The following is a 19,781-nucleotide window of genomic DNA, read 5'->3' on the forward strand; positions in this document are numbered from 1 at the left end:
AGTAACTGGGTCATGGTTTCTGGAAAGACATCACTGTTAAGTTTTTCAAATGGATTTTTTTAATCGTTGAGCACCACAAGCAGAGTGCCTCTAGTTTCATTATATTTGACATAAGGCAGACATCTCTTCTGCTGATATCCCCAACATTGGGCAACTCACACTAAAACTATCCAGATTGATAAATAACACTACAGGTAAGCTGAAAAATGTTTTTTTTTTTATTTTGGGGTGAACTGTCCCTTTAAGGTTAGGTTAAAAGACAGGGTTAGGGTTACATCTTGATAATTCTAAGGTGAGTCACATCTTTATGTATAATGAACTATTTAGTGGATTATTGCTGCGTTTGGCCTCAGATTTATTCAGTACAATGTTGCATTGTTGCAGGGTTCAAATAACTGTGTGTTGAGCTTGCGCAGTATGCCAGTCGGTAACTACGTTCAGTAACTGCATTCTAGCATCTGCCGGATTTCCGCCGATACATCAGGAAGTGAAAAGGAGTTAAAATGAAAGTGGTGTGGAAATCTGTCATTGTTTCCTACTGCATGTATTTTGGCATTTCCTTATTAAAACATAAAGTAACGTTACAATAACACATTACTGCCCCCAACGCTCATAGGGCCCTATCTTGCACCCAGCGCAGCGCAAAGCCCGACGCTAGTGTCTATGCTAGTTTAAGACCGACGCAGTTGTCAATTTCCCGTCCAGCGCCCGCGTCGTTTAAATAGCAAATGCACCTGCTCCCATCTGTGCGCCCATGGGCGTGCTGGTTTTACAGGGAGGTGTGTTCAGGTGCATTCTGGGCGTATTGCTATCTTGAGGCAGCGGGAAGTGATCGTGCCATTGACCAACAAAAACCTGGTCTAGAGTCAATAACACAACATTTCATTGTTATTTTAACAGCAAATTAGTAAAATGCTCCTAGGCTCGTGCACAGCGCGCACACTATGCTTGTTACACACACACAGGAAAGGGCAGCAGCACACAAACATGCAAAAGATTACAAATTATATTATAATATAATATATATATTATATTACAAAATATTACGGTGCAAAACACACCTATGAATTAATGAAGACAATAAGTCCAACCCTTTTGAACCATGCGTCCGGCGCACGGACCCTTTTTTCCGCCGTCAAACTAGCAAAAGTGGATTTGGACACGCCCTAAACGCACCTGCGCCATGCGCTTCACGCCGTGCGCTTAGATTGTTAAAATAGGGCTTATAGTTCTGTCTTGTGGAGCTTTTTGGGACATCAGAGAACAGAGACAAACACCTGTTCATCAGTAAATTGAAGTCACAGGAGTTGGATTTAATCGAGTGGATGGTGCTGATGATCCAGCAGTGACCGTCACCATAACTGTCCAATGAGAGAGTGACATGTCAGTCCATATGGCTTCATGCTTAACAGCTCTTAGTTGGTTAGTTGGGATAGATTTGCCAGCATGCAAGGTTATCACTATATTGTGTGTATGTGTGCACACGTGCGCGTAGAGCTCAAACAATCAACCAAAAAAGAACTGACAATTATTTTTGTATTTGATCAATCGTTTATGTTGTCATTGGGATTTTCTGATGTTGACAGGCCAAACAATCGATAAATTGAGAAGTAGGTTAATTGCAGTGCTGTGTGTGTGTGACAGTGTGGATATAGGCTTCTGTGTCTTCTTTTATATCCACACATACCTGTCTATGTGCTTTTAGATTTATGTGTGTGTGTGTGTGTGTGTGTGTGTGTGTGTGTGTGTGTGTGTGTGTGTCGTGTTCACGTGTGTAGACGTCTATCTGAGCAGCTATTTCAGAGAGAAAGGATTTCTGCCTCAGTAATTGCCTCGGCTATATCCCCCCCCTCTCTCTCTCTCTCTCTCTCTCTCTCTCTCTATCTCGTTCTCATTTTTCTTTGGTATCTATTTTCTCTGTGAATCCTGTCCCCTCTCCTCCTGCAGACTCCCTCTCTCCGGCTCTCACTCATCTTTCAATTCTCTTTTATATTCCCCCCATCTCTCAGTCCTTGACATTAACCGTGATCTCGCAGTATAAGACACACACACACGTACACTCCCTCGCACCCACACACCAACGTAGTACATGTACGAGTCACATGTCCATTAAAAGCCATTAAAGACAATTTATATTCTCTGAGCTCGGAATAGACTTCTATTTCTGAAAAGACTAAGCGGTGCGGTGTTTGTTATAATACATACAGTATATGCCATCTGGTTTTGAAGTCCGTACTGCAAACAGGAATCAAACACCAAACCCTGATAGTGTCGGCGTTATGCTCCAGTGAACTAAACACAGCCGTGATGGACAGGGATGGTTATACTGAGGCAGGGAGAGAGACAGATGGAAGGACGGACGGAAGGATAGAGATGGAAATAGATGGACTCGGAGAGCCTGAAATCATATGAGTGTTTCCATTTTTGTCTGTCAGCTGTGTTTTATAAGAGAAGTGGGAAATCACATTCAAATGTTCTTGTTTGCTATCTATCAAATATGGCACCTCATAGTGTGAAACTATTAGGAACATGACAGGGGAGGGGTCTTATAATGCACAAAGGGCCCTCCTCTCATTGGTTTGGGACAAAAGTGTGTTTATTTAATTGTAGTTGTCATACTGTATGTCTTTAAATCAATATATATTCATCCCGGTCTCACTCCAAACTCGTAAAATACGGACGTTTGTGCAGTGGCTGTCAGCGCCAGAAGCTACGCAAAAAGCGTCACATGTGTCTGGCTTCTCCAGCTGACCGGAGAACAGCGACTTGTTCGAAATACGATCTCGTATTTTAAGCGAGAAATAGGCCATGCAGTTGCTGGCACCTCATAGTGTCTTCATTTCAGATCGACAAAGGTCAGTTTAAAAGATTTTGAGATGCGTCCGTCGCTCATTCCGCTCGCCAGTTCCGGGTTAGCACTGCACCAATCAGATTGGCCATTGAGTCTGACTGCCCGCCCTCCGATCCAGCAAGTCAGGTCAGCCAAAATGAAGGCCAACAACGAACAACGGCACGGAACACACCAAACAGACGGCCGATAATCGGGTTGGTGTGTCAGGAGAACTAGCTGGAGAACCTAGTGGAGCATTGAGCAGCTACAGAGTCTGATATTTCCCTCAGGAGCTGGTGGAGAGAAAATAGAGCTTAATAATACCAGTTTTAATGGAGTAATTATGGATTACTCACAGTCAATTGACAACCCACTATGGATTAGAATTTTACTGTACATGTTATTTTATGTCTACTGTCTAAACTAAACTAAACCTCATGTGTCGAGCCTGTAATGGTCAAGATATTCTTTCATTAACTAAATAACGTGATTACATAGGCGTCTTTTACGGGGGGTGGGGGGGAGTCAATCAAAACTGGGCTTTTTCTGAAGTTTTTGTTCCTTTTCTATATTTTTGCCACTTTTTCTGAGTTTGTGTCGCCTTTTTCAAGTTTTTTTTGGACAATTTTTTCGATGCGTTCGTGGCCTTTATTGACTTTTGTTTTTGGCAATTCTTTCAGATTTTTTGTCTCCTTTTTTTGTGTTTTTTGGAAAACAATTTGAGGTTTTTTGGTGCCTTTTTCAGGTTTATTTTGGACAATTTTTGAGAAATCTTTGGTGCCTTATTCAAGTTTTTATTAAGTATTTTTCCAACAGTTGTCTCTTTTGATGTTATTGTCTCTTTTTTTCAAGTTAGTTTTTTTTTTATTTTGTTTTTGTCCCGGGACCTCCCTAGATAGCTGGAGATATCAAACCCACCTCCCCCCCAATGATGAACCCAAAGTTACGGCCCTGCGCGTTCAAATTAAATTTGATTCAAAGTGGTTTGTTTTTAGCCAATATAAATGTAGCACGCCTGTTTTATTTTTGTCGTACTGTGAGATATTTTATTTTAAACGTTATTGTTTAAAAAGTAGTCTCAAGTATTTCTTTGGAAAGCGCATGCCTTCATCCTCCCACTATGGTTTCCTGTTGACTCACTGGCTTAATGAATGTAATGTTGATGTGGAGTAATGAGCTCGTGTGGAAGCACAGCTCATGTCTAGAAAACAGATAGATGTTTTTGTTGTTGAGCTCAAGCAGTTGAGACTCTGTCTACCACACATATATACACACACACACACACACACACACACACGCAGTCTGGCTAGAATCACTTTTATTGCTTTGTTATGTTAACGGTCAGTGAGTTAAGGCTGAAGATGATGTCATCCTCCTCATCATGGTTACTAAATTGTTCCTCTGTTCATGTTGGGGCTATTAGTAATGGTGTGTGACAGAGGTTATGGTGCTGTAGTGTGTTAGTACATGAGCACAGTGAATTGCTCTGAGTCTCTCAGCCTTTGTGCCTGCCTCCAGCTGTGCCTCCGGTTCTTTCTTCTTCTTTAATGAGCCTGTTTGTTGGATTGATCTAAGCCCAGATCTGGCCCAGCACAATAGCTTTATTTTGCTGTCAATTAATTATTGGAAGCGAAAATTTGGCAATAGACATTTATTTGTGTGTCTTGTAAGTTTTAGCTTACAAAGTTATGTGTTTCCAGCAGTGACTGGCAATAACAGTTTGTGAGAAGGACAACTCTGTAGTTTGCATTAGCAGCAAATTGGCACTTTGGCTGACCTGACATAGCAGACCATTTTCAGCTATAGAAACTTCATTATTTGACGGTTGAGTTTGACATTGCTATTTCATTTTTGGTTTCACCTTCCATGGCCATTTTTTAAGTGTGTTGTTAATGTCTGGCTGTCCGGTCACACTTCCGTCTTCAGTCCAGATCGCTCTTGTTCAATAGAAACGACTTTATTGACAAGGGCACATGTTAACACAGATTAGCAGTGAGCAGCCGCTGAACTGGTAAATTCAATCAAAGTAGTTGCATATGTTTAAGCTCAAGCAGTCTCTTGCTTTCTCCTCCAATAAAACTCCAGTCAGTCCCATGAATCGTGGAGCTGAAATGGCCCTGTGGTTAACACGACACAGGCCAAACCACGGGCGTTTTATGGCTTTTTTTGAATTTTGAAAACAGAAATATCTCAGCTTTATAACTTCTCCCTGCCCACATGAACAGACCATTATTTTTAAATCACGCAAAGACATAGTGAGGAGGATAATTATAATTCTATTATATTGCATGGTCTTACCCAACCAAAATGTACAAATGTTTGGACTTTAAAAGTGTTAATTTAGATCTACAACATGAGCAGTTGTGTAATAACACAAATTTAAATGAATGTTTGGAAATAAATAAATGTGTTGTGCATATGGCTGTAGGAAAAGCACTTCTTGGAAGTTTTAGAGTGTGGTGTCTATTTTTCATCTTGTATTTTGTAAGGAAAGGATTGGTGTATACGTTAGCGTGCCTGACTAACTACTACGTAACCTGCAGTTGTAGCCAGGTGTTAGGCTACTTGCGAGGCCAAGGAGCTCATGAACATTACATTACATTAGTTTGTGGGGTTACAGGTTACATCCAAATAAAATTCCCTACACAAAAGCACATTTACCGTGTGGTACAGAATAACCCCTCTGTAGAAAAGCCGACGCAGTTGTCAATTTCCCGTCCAGCGCCTGCGTCGTTTAAATAGCAAATGCACCTGGTCCCATCTGTGCGCCCATGGGCGTGCTGGTTTTACAGGGAGGTGTGTTCAGGTGCATTCTGGGCGTATTGCCGTGTGGTACAGAATAACCCCTCTGTGGAAAAGCCGATTCTTGAAACTATCAGAGCTTAGGCTAACGTTAGCTAAGAAGCTACTGTCATGCTCTTTAACCAAGGGGGTAAGCTTCGCTTCAGAACTCGAACCTCCTATGGCGCCATTTTGATGCTACAAAGCGATCACCTCCCGTTAGCATCCCATTGACTGCCATTCATTTTGACGTCACTTTGACAGCGAATAACTTTACATCAAAAGCGTTTAAAGACTCTATTTGTCCATTGTTTATTTCTCCAGCGTTTCATTCCTTCCCCCCTCCCCCCGGCTCATTTCCTGGAGGTTCTCCTTCTCCATAAACAACATGAAATCAAGGAGAGGGTTAACTTTTCCTGTTACACCGTGGTCACAAAGCACAGGGGAGACACTTTGTTTATCTCACTATGCCTCTAGAGTCGCTACTCGCCCCAACGCACAAGTATAAACTTCAGGCCACTTACTTAGACTACAGCGAAAACTCTGCGTGTAGCCTTCGCCGAGCCCTAAATCATGCTTTAGCCGGCAAAAGCAACGGTCGCTGATCTAGAAATAAGAAGTGTGGTTATGTCCAGTGGTGTAGTCTACGTGATACGCAGGTATACACTGTATACCCACTCAGAAAGCTCCAGGATTTCCATATACCCGCTTAAAAATGCGCAATGGCACGTAACGACGTACTTTCCATTATCATTTTTAATATTGTGAATTGTCATCTGCAGGGTTTTTTTTCTTCACATAAATAAAGGTATTTTCACCGTACATTGGTGCATAACAGTGTGACAGAGTGCAGGATATGAAGTCTTTGACGTTCCCCCTACTATGATATGCCCCCAAAAAAAAATATATAGGCCCATACATACTGTATACAGTACAGTACATCCACTATAATACATTAGACTACACCAGAGGTTTGTCTACCTCTGTCTGAAAGAATTTCAAGAGGTAAATCTGCCGCGAGTGTTGTCGTAACCTGTGCCGCGTGAGAACGGAAAGCTTGACTGGAGGGGAGAGAATTGTCAATGATGACAGTGGTGCGGAAAAATCAGCTTTTACTTTGTCTTATAACCCTCTGTTTCTGCTGTTTCACATGTAATGTAATGGTGCTTTAAAGAGTGTTGAAGTCAGTCTCTCTCTCTTTCTCTCTCTCTCTTTCTTTTCTTTGTTTTTTCTCCAGGTCAGCCTACCAAATGACTCCAGCTGTGTTGAAGAGATCTTGCGGGTATGTGTACACACACACACACACACACACACACACACACACACACACACACACACACACACACACACACACACACACACACACACGGAGTAATTGCACTGATTATCAGCTGTTTTCTGTTTGCTCACTTAGACCTTTGTCTCTCTCCAGAGAGTCTGGCTTTAGGAAGAAAGGACAGGGGAGGGGGGGGGAAAAAGAGAAGCAGAGGGAGAGAAAAGAAGGAGATCTCATGGCTCAGGTCAATGATTATACAAGTTTTTTTTTTTTTTTTTTTTTTTGCAGGATGACTTCATGCACAACTCCTTCCACAATGTTCTCCTGTCCTTTACCCTCCTTTCATCTCTTTGTCTCCATTCTCCTCTTTTCCTATCTGGGTTTCATCAAAATGACATCAAGCAACGTATATTTTTCCACCAATTCTCCCTTTTTTTTTCTGTCTTTTGTTGTTTTGTTACTGTGTTCCTTCAGGGTGATGTCAAAACAGAAATGTTTTTTTTTTTTTTTTCACAAATCTTCTCAGTCAGAAGACAAGGCCTTCTTTGACTGCTTCGTGTCAGGTTATCTCTTTCTTTTCCTCTCTGTATTAGTCTCTATCTCCTCTCTATCTCCTCTGTCTCATCACTCCCCGTCTGTCTTCCTCTCTTCATCCCTCTCTGCCCTCCGTCATTCACCTCTTTCTCTCCTTTTCACAAATCAATATGCTGGCCAACGGGCTGTGTGACAGATAGTGTGCCGTGAGCTGCATGAAAAGCCTTTGTCAATAATATCGGTGCGCTATTGAATTCAGTGTGTGGTTTTTAGCCGTGTCAAGTGGAAAGATCGGGGAGTTCAAAATGTGAGGTGAATCGGAGCGCAGGCCTGCGGTTCATTTTTTCCCCTTTCTGTGACGGCACGGCTACAAGCCGGTTGTCACAGAAACATTGTTGTTTTGGATCTTTTCACAACTCAAGGTAACAGCTGTGTATCAGAGATATTGTGGGCAGAAGTAAAGCTGCCTAAACTGACTTCAAAGCTTCAAAAGACTATTGACTTTTTGCAGTGTTTGGACCATTTAGACCACCTTATGATATGATAGAAATTTTTTTATTTATTTTTTTATAAGGTTTATTTAGATAGGGACAGATACAAAAAAACATAGATAAACTTCAACAGTCGTCTGATGTATGTATCATAGTGTTTTTAGCCAAAGCTAATTCTCGACACTTAGTCCGTAGTAGGGCTTTTGGTTACAAATAAAAATACAGATTTACATTATTATTAAAAATGCAATAAAGATGAAATAAAAAGAAATGAAAGGAAAGTATACAATGACAGCACAGTGTAAAAACTAATTATGAGAGCAAGATTGTTCCCGAATTAGCCACAATTTGGTATTTTTTTTTAAAAGTGGCTAATGTTGGGATACATTTCAAGTGGTCTGGCAGAAAGTTCCATAATTTTGCCCCTTTTACTGAAAATGCAGTTTGGGCAAATGATGTTCTACGGAAAGGGATGCTGCAATTGCCTTTTAACGCTGCTCTGGTGATGGTTCTGGCACCACTTTGCTGTTTTATTATTGTTCTGCAAAGGGGAAGGGGAGCAGCGTTATTTAGGCATTTGAAGACCAATTTAACAAAATGCAAGGAGATAAAATTATCAAAGCTTAAGTAATTTCTCTGTTACCCTTAGGTAAAGCCCTGCTAATATTTTAGCATATGGTATGGTAAGCAAGTAGCCTGGCTCCGCCCTCCTACGTATTTCCGCTCAATTTTCATTTTCCTTCAGTACTACGTCTGGGTTTGCGGTGTATTCTTGGGTTTTCTCCGGCCAAATATTTGGCGGTCCAATCAGCGAACAGAGGGAGTGGCTGAGAACGATGAAGTTGAGGTCGTGCGTTAGTTTGCGTTGTAGTTCCCTAATGGCGGCGGAGAAAGTTAAAGCCTGAGCGAGAACAATCTTTGTTGAGTTTTGTTGGTGGCCATGATGTTGCGGCACTCCTCCCCACGGGGTTCGGGAACAGTTTGATTTTCCAGCTCGCTCCGTTAGTGATGAAGGAGTTGGCTAAGGCTAACGCTAGCGATGCTAAAGCCGACGTCCCGACCAAACGTTAGTAATTGGTTACGGCAGATCCAGCATGGCTCTGGGCAGATCCAATAGTTTTAAACTTCAACAGAGTACCCGCCATCAAGGAATTTAACACTTGTCAATGAAGAGAGGCCAGACTCTCTGTACACATGAAATGGACCAGAGTCTGGTGGCAAATAACCGTTCCTCTTCTTTGCCTCCAAAGTCTCTATTAGGTTGTTTTTTTTACATCAGGACACCTCAGAGTGCATTACCTCATTCATACCATGGTCTTGGTAAACAGAAAAACAAATTAACAAGGCTGTGTTTAAAGGGTCAACCGAATAAGTGATATGTAGCCATGCACATACTGTAGTTCTGGCTTCAAATTGTCAACATTTTTAGTTTTCTGCTGCTACCCCAATATGGTGGTGATGGAAGGTCACACGGCACAGTTTCAAAAATCCACAGTACTCACATTCAACTGTTTTCATTGGAACTACGTTCTACTGAAAAAAATGGTCCCTATAAAACTGTCTAATCTGAGGGCTGTGGATTATCCAAATGTTACCTCCATGTATTCCAATACCTGGACGAATAAAAGCAGATGTAACTGCAAAGATGGATACCAGTCGAGTTTCTTTCTTGAATTTGGGTAAAGCAACCCTTTAAACTGAGGCCTACACATTAAAGGTCCCATGCCATGGTGCTCTTTGGATGCTTTTATATAGACCTTAGTGGTCCCTTAATACTGTATTTGAAGTCTCTTTCCCGAAATTCAGCCTTGGTGCAGAAATAGAGCTAGTCCCACAATGAGTTTTTCTTAGGATGTGCCATTTCTGTGTCTGTAGCTATTGAGGAGGAGAGAGGGGGGGGCAAGGTGGAGGGTGGGGCTGTGGCCTTGACCAACTGCCACTTTGCTCGTTTGAAAGCCATGATGTCTCTCTCTCATGAGTGGGCCAAATTCTGTGGGCGGGCAAAGCAGAGAAAGGGGAGGTAACCTTGCTCCTTATGACCTCATAAGGAGAAGATTCCAGATTGGCCCATCTGAACTTTCATTTTCTCAAAGGCAGAGCAGCATACCCAGGGCTCGGTTTACACCTATCACCATTTCTAGCCACTGGGGGACCATAGGCAGGCTGGGGGAACTCATATTAATGTTAAAAAACCTCATAAAGTGACATTTTCATGCCATGGGACCTTTAAAGGAGACATACCATGCTCATTTTTAGTTTAATTCTTGTATTTTGGGTTTCAATTAGAACATGTTTACATGCTTTAGTGTTCTAAACACATTTTCTTTCTCATATTGTCCGTCTGAATATACCTGTATTTACCCTTTGTCTGAAACGCTCCGTTTGTGCTGTCCCTTTAAGCCCCTCCCCCGAAAAGCCCAGTCCGCTGTGATTGGCTTGTGAGAAAAACTAACCTTTGCAAAGGTAGTTTACAGGGGGCCTTTTATTAGTCTTGCATTGCCAGACCTACGGGACATCCATAGCGCTGTGAAGTGAAAGGTCTGGCCACACTACCCACACATTCTGGGATGGGATGTAAAAACGCTCTGAGATGTTTGCATTTCCTTAAACCAATCACAATTGTCTAAGCTAGGGACGCAGCAACGATGGCTCTGCAAAATAGTGTCGGGAAGGAACTTGTTTTGGTGGAACCTTTTGCACCCCGCAAAAGAAAATGCCACAGACAATATTAAATGAAGTTAACTGTTCACACAATACAGTAACGTGAGCTATTTATATTAGCTAAATACATTGTTAAACGTCATTTTATCTTACCAGTGTATCACCATGTGTACTTCGTCCACAGCAATCCCACCAATCGGTCCCAAAACGTCCCCGTTAGAGAGGAAATGCCGTAAACATATTCTTTGTAAAATCTTTGCAATTATTCCCCGAAAGAACCAAGCAGGCCTGCCTTGTTGCGCCATCCAAACTTTCTTCAAACATTGCCATTTTCAGCGTGCGGCTCGCTAGCTCAAAGTCTTTGGTCGTTTCCCCGAAGCAAACCGAGCTTGAGAACGGCTACGCACAGAGAGCAGAAGGCGAGGGACGTGTCAGGCAATTATCCTGGAAATGGACTTCTGTTGATCCAGGCTAGCCATTTATATACATGACCAAGTCAATGTCACGTTCAGAGAGCTGCATTGGAAAAAAAGTAGACCTGTTGTGTATAGATAGCGGAGGAATAAAACAGAGAAGATCTGCTCTTGCACCCAGTGGACGTTGGGGGTGAATGTACATTTTGGGTTAAGGTGGAATAAATGGTAGGCTAGATGATGGATAGTAGGACTATTAATAGATAATAACGGGGCAACCACAGTGACCTGTGGCTCTGTGTTAATGTCTGTGTGTGTGTGTGATAGGGTGACTGAGTTAACCACATACAATAGTAGTATTAACACATTTATAGACACACTTTCAAATTACACGCGCAGATACACGCGTGGAAGTACCGGCTGTCAAAACACAGGAACTCGTCTAGGAGGGACATGATGATGTCAGGGAAGAGTTGCCTAGCAACGCACCGTATGTCGTCAGAGAGGAAAAACACACACATGCACTAGACTCCTACTCAGGAATCTTCTAAACGTTGAGCTACACAGCTCCCTTACACACGCACACATACACACACACACACACACACACACACACACACACACACACACACATATATATACACACACACACATACACACAAAAACATGAGTCATCTGATGAATATGAGTCATCCACTCCTGAGGGGGTGAAGAGACGCATGTTGGGAAATTGTGATGTCAGTGACCTTTCAAGCCCTCTGTCCTAGTGACCTGCTGTTTAGTGAGTGTGTGAACATGTGTGAGTGTGTGAACGTGTGTGTGTGTTATCAGAGGGGAAAGGTAACGAGTTACAATTACTTGAGTGTACTTTTTTAAAGTAGTTTTTAAAATCTGTAATTTTACTTGTACTTAAGTATGTGTTTGAAGTCTTGTACTTGTACTTTTTTACATTTTAAATCATATCCGCTTCTTAGTAAAAACAAAAATGGACGGTTTTGCTGTCAACAAACTAAATCGATAGCGTTCTATGGTTCTGTGCCCTTATCAAATCGCAAAAGATTGTGATTTAATCAAATAACTATAATTTTCCTAACCTGACTCTTCCAGATGGATTGCTTCGCATTTGCTCGGCATATCCATCTGGGAACTTTCCGTTGGAGAACTTTTGGGAAGGGGCGGAATACTGGTTATTTGATTGGATGAACCATCTGTCTATCACCTATGTTGGTGATAGACGGGCCAAATCAACCAATCAGATCCACGAAACGTATGAAAATACAACCACAAGCCCGCCCCTGCTGCTGCAGGCAAAGCATAGCTCGTTAGCTCAGCATGCAAGCAACATGTCGGTAAAGGATATTTGCCGTTTGTGTAACGAGAATTTAGGAATAAAAGGAACCATTTCAGGTTCACGGACCATATTCCAAAAGAAGGATCCAAGAGAAAAAAAGCATTAGCGAGCGGCTAACAGAATTAGGGCTACCGCTGTCTGAAAATACTGGTTAGCTGATTGGATAAACCATCTGTCTATCACCACCTAACCCACCTCAAAACCAACGCTGATTGGCCCGGTCGTTTGACTAACGGCTCCAAATTTTCTCTCTCTCAAGATGCCAGACTGATCTGCGAGTGGAAAACTGGAGCTCGCGAGATCAGGACAGTCTCACGAGGCTATAATTTTCCCCCACGCTGTAAAAAAAAGTAACTAAGCAACTTTTAATCCGAATAAATTTTAAATAACCTACTTTTTACTTTTACTTGAGGGTCAACCTGAGCCAGGCCATACAACAATGAAAGCAATCATATCACATCCATACAGGCTTAGTAGTATACAGCTGTTACAGAATAAAAGCAATGGTATCAAATTGGTACTCAGTATTGGCTGAAACTCAAGTTCAGGTATCGGGAAGGAAAAATGGTATCGGAATATCTCTAGTTATTAACATAGATGAAATAGGGTGCAAATGCAAACAAGAGTGTGCTTTTATGAAAAATGAGCTGGTTAGCCTCACTTTGCTTTGTGAGCAGATATCCCAATATATGCAGTATCTTTCCACTGTTTGTGAGAAAGAGAAACAGCTAATATCTAACTGTTTATATAGCTGCAGGATACACACACACACACACACACACACACACACACACACACACACACGTAGACATGCACATGTGCTTATCTTGTTAACTAATTACAGCTTCTACATATTAAGAACTCAACTGGGAGGAATGTGTGAAAGGAATTATCGCAATAGGATGCTGCTGCTGTGCTGCTTACTGTAGCTGTAATGCAACCAACTAGAGTCAGCTTTTATTTTGGAAATTCAACCACTCTGCACTTAGTTCACTCTCGGTACACTGATCCCTGGTGTGCCACCAACTCCCCATGCTCCTCTCAGTTTGTACCATAAGTAATATTATAGTCCACGCGTCCATGGCGACGCTTCAGCACACCCTTGATTGAATGCTGACTCCACTCTTCTGCATCAGAGATGTTGCATAAGCAGTCTCTTTTTTTCTCAACTTTGCTCAACTACAATTATCATTGTTATTACTCCATATACATGAGGGCGTGATTAAAATCAACATAATCATCTTAGGACATAAAAGAAGGACGTATGACTGTAGAGACAATACCTCATCTTAAATAGTAACTGTAATAATTCAAATGTGCGAAATGCAAAAAGTGCCGGTGTATTTATTGCACTTTGCTCGGTTGTGCTAAGCTTTACCGTTGGAGCTAAGCAGCTCGATAGACGTTGGGAGAAACTATAGCTTTAGGTCTGTTTGTTTTACGTCGGAATCTTCTCCCCAACGGCAGAAGTTCATATTCAGGAAAGAACGTTGTTTGTCTCCTCTCAATCGTCACTACAGGAAAATTGTCAACTAACTTTGATTTAAAGTGCTCATATTATGCTTTTTGGCTTTTCCCCTTTCCTTTATTGTGTTATTTATATCTTTTTTGTGCATGTTATAGGTTTACAAAGTGAAAAAAACCAAAGTCCCCCCCAAAGGGACTTACCATCTCCAACAGAAAACACTGTTCACAAACTGCTCCAAACAGCTCTATTGTAGTCCAGCCTTTACTTCAGAGACCAACGTGGTCACTTTGGAACACACGTTATAATGCTCGCCTAGCTGCTAGCATGGCACGCCTTCATACTCTGCTTCTGACTGGCTAGTAGTCCTTACCTAGCTACTGAGCATGTGCGACTCCCAACAAAGATGGAACAGAAGTGACATGCCTCACTCTGTAGCTAAAACAAAGAGCTCAACACACAGGGTGAAAAGAGGAGCTGGTGCAAAATGCAGTACAACAAAAATATGGCGTTTTTTGAAAATTAAACCATGTAAACCTATTCTGATAATATGAGCACTTTAAAGAAAGCTTTCCCATTTTCTATTTTAAAAACCTGGTATCGCTGGTCGCTGTTTCCTGAGAAAAAGCCAGCGGTACGCGACAAATGCTTTACTGTTCACGAAAAATAAGTGGGTTTTCAACAAGAACGGTGATTAGAATCAGGGCTGAACACAGATTTACTGTGAGTCGTATGTTTAATTTAGTTTGAACTAGTGCCATGAATACTAAATGATCATAAATAATGTGTAGTAATGTTGTTTGTGTTTGTGTGTTTACCGTAGGAGATGACCCATTCCTGGCCTCCTCCCCTCACAGCCATACACACTCCCGGGAAGGCTGATCAGACCAAGTTCCCCATTCCGACTAAGGTCAGTACGAGTTCTCCGTCTTTGTCCCGCCGCGAAACCCTTTCATTCACCAAAGTCAAAATCAGTCCGCTCACCCTCCTGTTATCCTCAAATGTACTTGGGGTCAATTTATTTTTTTTTATTGACGTTTTTTGACAACACAAGAAAAAAATATATAAAAATCAACACACAAAATACAAACGGACAAGCATACTCAAATGTAGGGTTGGGTATCATTTGAATTTATTTCAATTTAACAATATATTAATGTTTTAAAGTACTTTAATACATAATAAGTATAGTATTTTACGTCCGTTTTTGGTGAGCCCAGAAGGTAAATGTGGCATTTTAAAAGTAGCCTACATTTACAGTAGCTCATAGTGGAACCGGGTTTCGGTACCCAACCCCACACGCACACGGGGGGGTGTGTGCGTGTGCCCAATTCATGTTAACCCTAAGCCAAAGAAAGCAAAACCCAAAGATGTCCAGTAGTATGCATTCAAAAACCAAACAAAGACCGGCATAGACCAAATCAGTGCATGAATAAAAGGAGAATCCAGTTGGGTCCAGATATTGCAAAAGGGGGCCCCAGGATTCTTCCCAACTTTGCAGATTTTTTTTTTAATACTTAGTTTGCAGTTTCTCCAGGTGGATCACTGAATGAAGTTCATGTAGTTAAGAATTTTCTTTTTGGATAGAACCATGCCCACCCCAGCAATTTGAACAGCCAGAAAGTGATTGTAATTAAAATGATCACCCAATTGTATGTCAGGTAGTTTATGGCTTTTATTAACTGCCTAAATACCCCTTTAGATAAAACACAATCCCCTCACCCCACAACCCCCAATACATCCAATACCCTTTGCTCGGCTATGAATAAACATGCAAATTACCATAAAATCACTGATTGACCTCCAAATTTTAAAGTAAGCTCTTTTTTGTTCATATTTCCTATAATATTATATACAGTTAAAACTGCCTGGGGTAGAGGAACACGGATGCGTACAAAATGCATACAGGACATTGAAAATATATCATCATGTCAATTTTATGTGTAGTTGTTGAGAAAAAGTCATTCAATAGGAAGCAAAAAAAAGAGACCTTAAACATTGATTGGGGTCAAATTGAGCCCAAGGATGACGGGAGGGTTAAGACCTAATAGTGCAAAAAAATAATTTGGGATTACAAGCCTGGTAATTTTCTTAAAGGTTGTTATTATCTGCTCTGACTGCACCCTTTTTTTTTCTTCATTTGAAGTCAGTGAGTGGAAAAAGAAAAGGATGTGAAAGTGTTGAAAACCCTTCACTTGAACTGCCACACTTCCTTTATTGGTGGCTCGTCATAAAACAGAACTGCAGTCTGTCACTGATAATCTTCAGTCTGCTAATTAGATCTGATTCATAAATTCACTGCAGCAGAGATTGCTGCGATAGGATCTGATTACTGTTGCCTCATCCTGCGCAGTGGCGCAAGTAACAGCCAATGAAATTACAGTGTTAACGAAGCGCCGCGCGTGTTTAATTTGCGTCCCCGCTGTGTGTCCAGAGCTGTGAGGAAGTGGACATATAGTCTTGAAGAGAGACACTTATCTGCAGAAGTCTGTGCTGTAGCTGTTATTATTTGCATATCAAATGTTTGGGTACCACTTTTTCAAAATGTTTGTTAAGTTGAAATGAATAGCATCATTATTTGTTCATAAATCTAATGCTTTCTGGACGATTGTAAGCCACTCATAAGAACACATTTTGAGTTTTGAGGTTGGGAAAAATCTCAGTTATACTTTACTTGAAGGTATCTACATAAGAGTGACATGACACTGTCATGAACATGTCATAAACATTATAAACAAGTCATAAACGTTTATGACATAACGCTTCTTTTAGTACGTGTCATTCGGTTTTTGACAAGTTATGGTTAGAGTTAGGGTTAGGCTTTATGTGTCATGACTGTGTCATGTGTTCATAACAGGATGGGTATGTCAAACGTTTAGTCAGGATAATGCTATGAAATTGAATACAACACCCACAATTCAATGAAAAGTAGAGATCTGATCCTTAATTTCACTTGTGAAGAGCATCGGATGGGACCATCCATGTTATTTCGGGGCAATTTGGTTGAAAGAAACCCAAATTTCTGATACAGAAACCTTTTGAAAACGGGTCAAATATGGCTCGAGAACAACAGGAGGGTTAAATCCCGGTGCGACCAGGCCTTCAGAAAACGCTACTTCGGGGCGACCTCTAGCTCACCCAGTAAGAGCGTTCGCCCCGTGTTGGCCGAGTCCTGCAGCGGCGCAGGGTTCGAGTCCGACCTGCTGCCCTTTGCTGCGTGTCATCCCCCATCTCTCTCCCCCTTTCATATCTGTACACTTTCAAATAAAGGGAAAAGCCCCCCAAAAATTATCTTTCGAAAACGCTACTTTATCAAAAAGGCGTACCAATGTTTGTTTGTCTCCTCTCAATCATCACTACAAGAACAGTGTCAACCCATTTCGAGTCAAAGACAGCCTTTTCCAATTTCTATTTTAAAAACCTGGTATCCGGTCGCTATTTTCTTGTTCCCTGAGAAAAAGCCAGCGGCACGCAACACATGATTTACTGTTCGTGAAAAACCGAAACGTACAGTAAGTGGGTTTTCAGCAAGAACGGTGATAACAACCAGTGCTGAACACTCCGAGAAAAGAACTTCACTTACAAAAGAAACCAAAATTTTACCCACAGAAATTTCAAGGGAATGACATTGTAGTGCCACCCACGGTGTTTGGTCTGTCTGACAGGTGATGTTCGAGGAGTGAAGTGCCGGAAGACGACAGCAGTCATCAACAAATACCGAGACACAATAAAAGCAGGGACTAAAAGAATTGCCGCTTCAGGAGAAAGATGTTGGCAAAGTTTCTCCCGCTCCCACAAAAAAAAAAAAAAAAATGCTTTATGACACCTTGTCATGTAAATATTGGGAGTATTTGTCACATTAAAACCAACATAAATGTCACACCTCCCAAATGGCGGAGATATTCTGACTGAAACCGCAGGTGTTTATTTCCACTGCCGAATGCTTTTATGAATCATTTTTAATACGCAAAACATCATTGGCGGTGATGTCAAAGGAAATAGCAATGAGAAACACAGAGGCAGTAAATCTAAAGCTGGTAGTTAATGAATTAGGAGAGACTGTCGCGGCCCATTTCGGCCCCCCAGCGTCACCCTAATCCTGCAGGTGAGTTTTAAGACTGAGGTGGTAGCGTTGACGCGGAGAGATGCCACGATCAGAATCCTGTGTAATGGCGTTGTTGTACTGCGGTGAAATCAATAATGACATCTGTTGGTTTATTCATTCAACTTATCGCCCTGTGGCTTTGTCTCTCTCTCTCTCTCTCTCCAGGAGTCACAGCATGTGACCTCAGGCTACAACACCCAGAGTAAGTTTCCCAGCATCAGCGCTCACATACTAGCTCTGTGGTAATTAACACTGGAGAGGCCATGAAGGCAACGCCACCCACAAGGATAGTAATGGCAGCTTGATGTTCAAATGAATTCACAGCCACGGGAACACACTAGTCTGCAAACCATCGCTTTTATCTTTCTGTGTTCATCTGTTCAACAAGTATTCAGACAAACATGGCTTTTACACACACACACACACACACACACACACACACACACACACACCCACACACACACACACACACATGTATTTAATGTATTTCTATTCTTTGTAAACAAAATTACATATACAATAAATGTCATATGTTTGTTTGTTTTTCCCGTGCCGTACAAAAGGTGTTGTCAGTCTGCCGTCTACCGTGTACCTAAACCATGAGTATGCAGCATTACTAGTATCAGGTGTAAATACATTATAAGTATCAGGTGTAAATGCATTATTAGTATCAGGGGGTAATGCATTATTAGTATCAGGGGTAAATACATTATAAGTATCAGGTGTAAATGCATTATTAGTATCAGGGGGTAATGCATTATTAGTATCAGGGGTAATGCACTATTAGTATGGATAAATACATTATTAGTATCAGGTGTAAATGCATTATTAGTATCAGGTGTAAATGCATTATTAGTATCAGGTGTAAATGCATTATTAGTATCAGCTGTAAATGCATTATTAGTATCAGGTGTAAATGCATTATTAGTATCAGGTGTTAATGCATTATCAGTATCAGGTGTAAATGCATTATTAGTATCAGCTGTAAATGCATTATTAGTATCAGGTGTAAATGCATTATTAGTATCAGGTGTTAATGCATTATCAGTATGGATAAATACATTATTAGTATCAGGTGTAAATGCATTATTAGTATCAGGTGTAAATGCATTATTAGTATCAGGTGTTAATGCATTATCAGTATCAGGGGTAATGCATTATTAGTATGGATAAATACATTATTAGTATCAGGTGTAAATGCATTATTAGTATCAGCTGTAAATGCATTATTAGTATCAGGTGTTAATGCATTATCAGTATCAGGGGTAATGCATTATTAGTATGGATAAATACATTATTAGTATCAGGTGTAAATGCATTATTAGTATCAGCTGTAAATGCATTATTAGTATCGGGGTAAATGCATTATTAGTATCAGGGGTAAATGCATTATTAGTATCAGGGGTAATGCATTATTAGTATGGATAAATACATTATTAGTATCAGGTGTAAATGCATTATTAGTATCAGGTGTAAATGCATTATTAGTATCAGCTGTAAATGCATTATTAGTATGGATAAAGACATTAGTATCAGGTGTAAATGCATTATTAGTATCAGGTGTAAATGCATTATTAGTATCAGGTGTAAATGCATTATTAGTATCAGCTGTAAATGCATTATTAGTATCAGGTGTAAATGCATTATCAGTATCAGGGGTAATGCATTATTAGTATGGATAAATACATTATTAGTATCAGGTGTAAATGCATTATTAGTATCAGCTGTAAATACATTATTAGTATCAGGTGTAAATACATTATGAGTATCAGGTGTAAATGCATTATTAGTATCGGGGTAAATGCATTATTAATATCAGGGGTAATGCATTATTAGTATGGATAAATACATTATTAGTATCAGCTGTAAATACA

The 19,781-nt window shown here is 40.8% G+C and overlaps 1 protein-coding gene across 1 annotated transcript in view; it reads left to right on the forward strand.

Annotated features, from left to right (window-relative positions):
* The window catches only part of aff2 (AF4/FMR2 family, member 2), a 153,665-nt gene that overhangs the window by 36,717 nt on the left and 97,167 nt on the right, over positions 1-19,781 (forward strand). The window contains exons 3-5 of the mRNA XM_028588832.1: positions 6,849-6,893; positions 14,626-14,712; positions 18,073-18,109. Of these exons, the coding sequence (XP_028444633.1) occupies positions 6,849-6,893; positions 14,626-14,712; positions 18,073-18,109 (169 nt within the window). The remainder of the gene's footprint in view (positions 1-6,848; positions 6,894-14,625; positions 14,713-18,072; positions 18,110-19,781) is intronic.

Source organism: Perca flavescens, chromosome 10 (assembly GCF_004354835.1).
Source record: "Perca flavescens isolate YP-PL-M2 chromosome 10, PFLA_1.0, whole genome shotgun sequence".
NCBI lineage: Eukaryota > Metazoa > Chordata > Actinopteri > Perciformes > Percidae > Perca > Perca flavescens.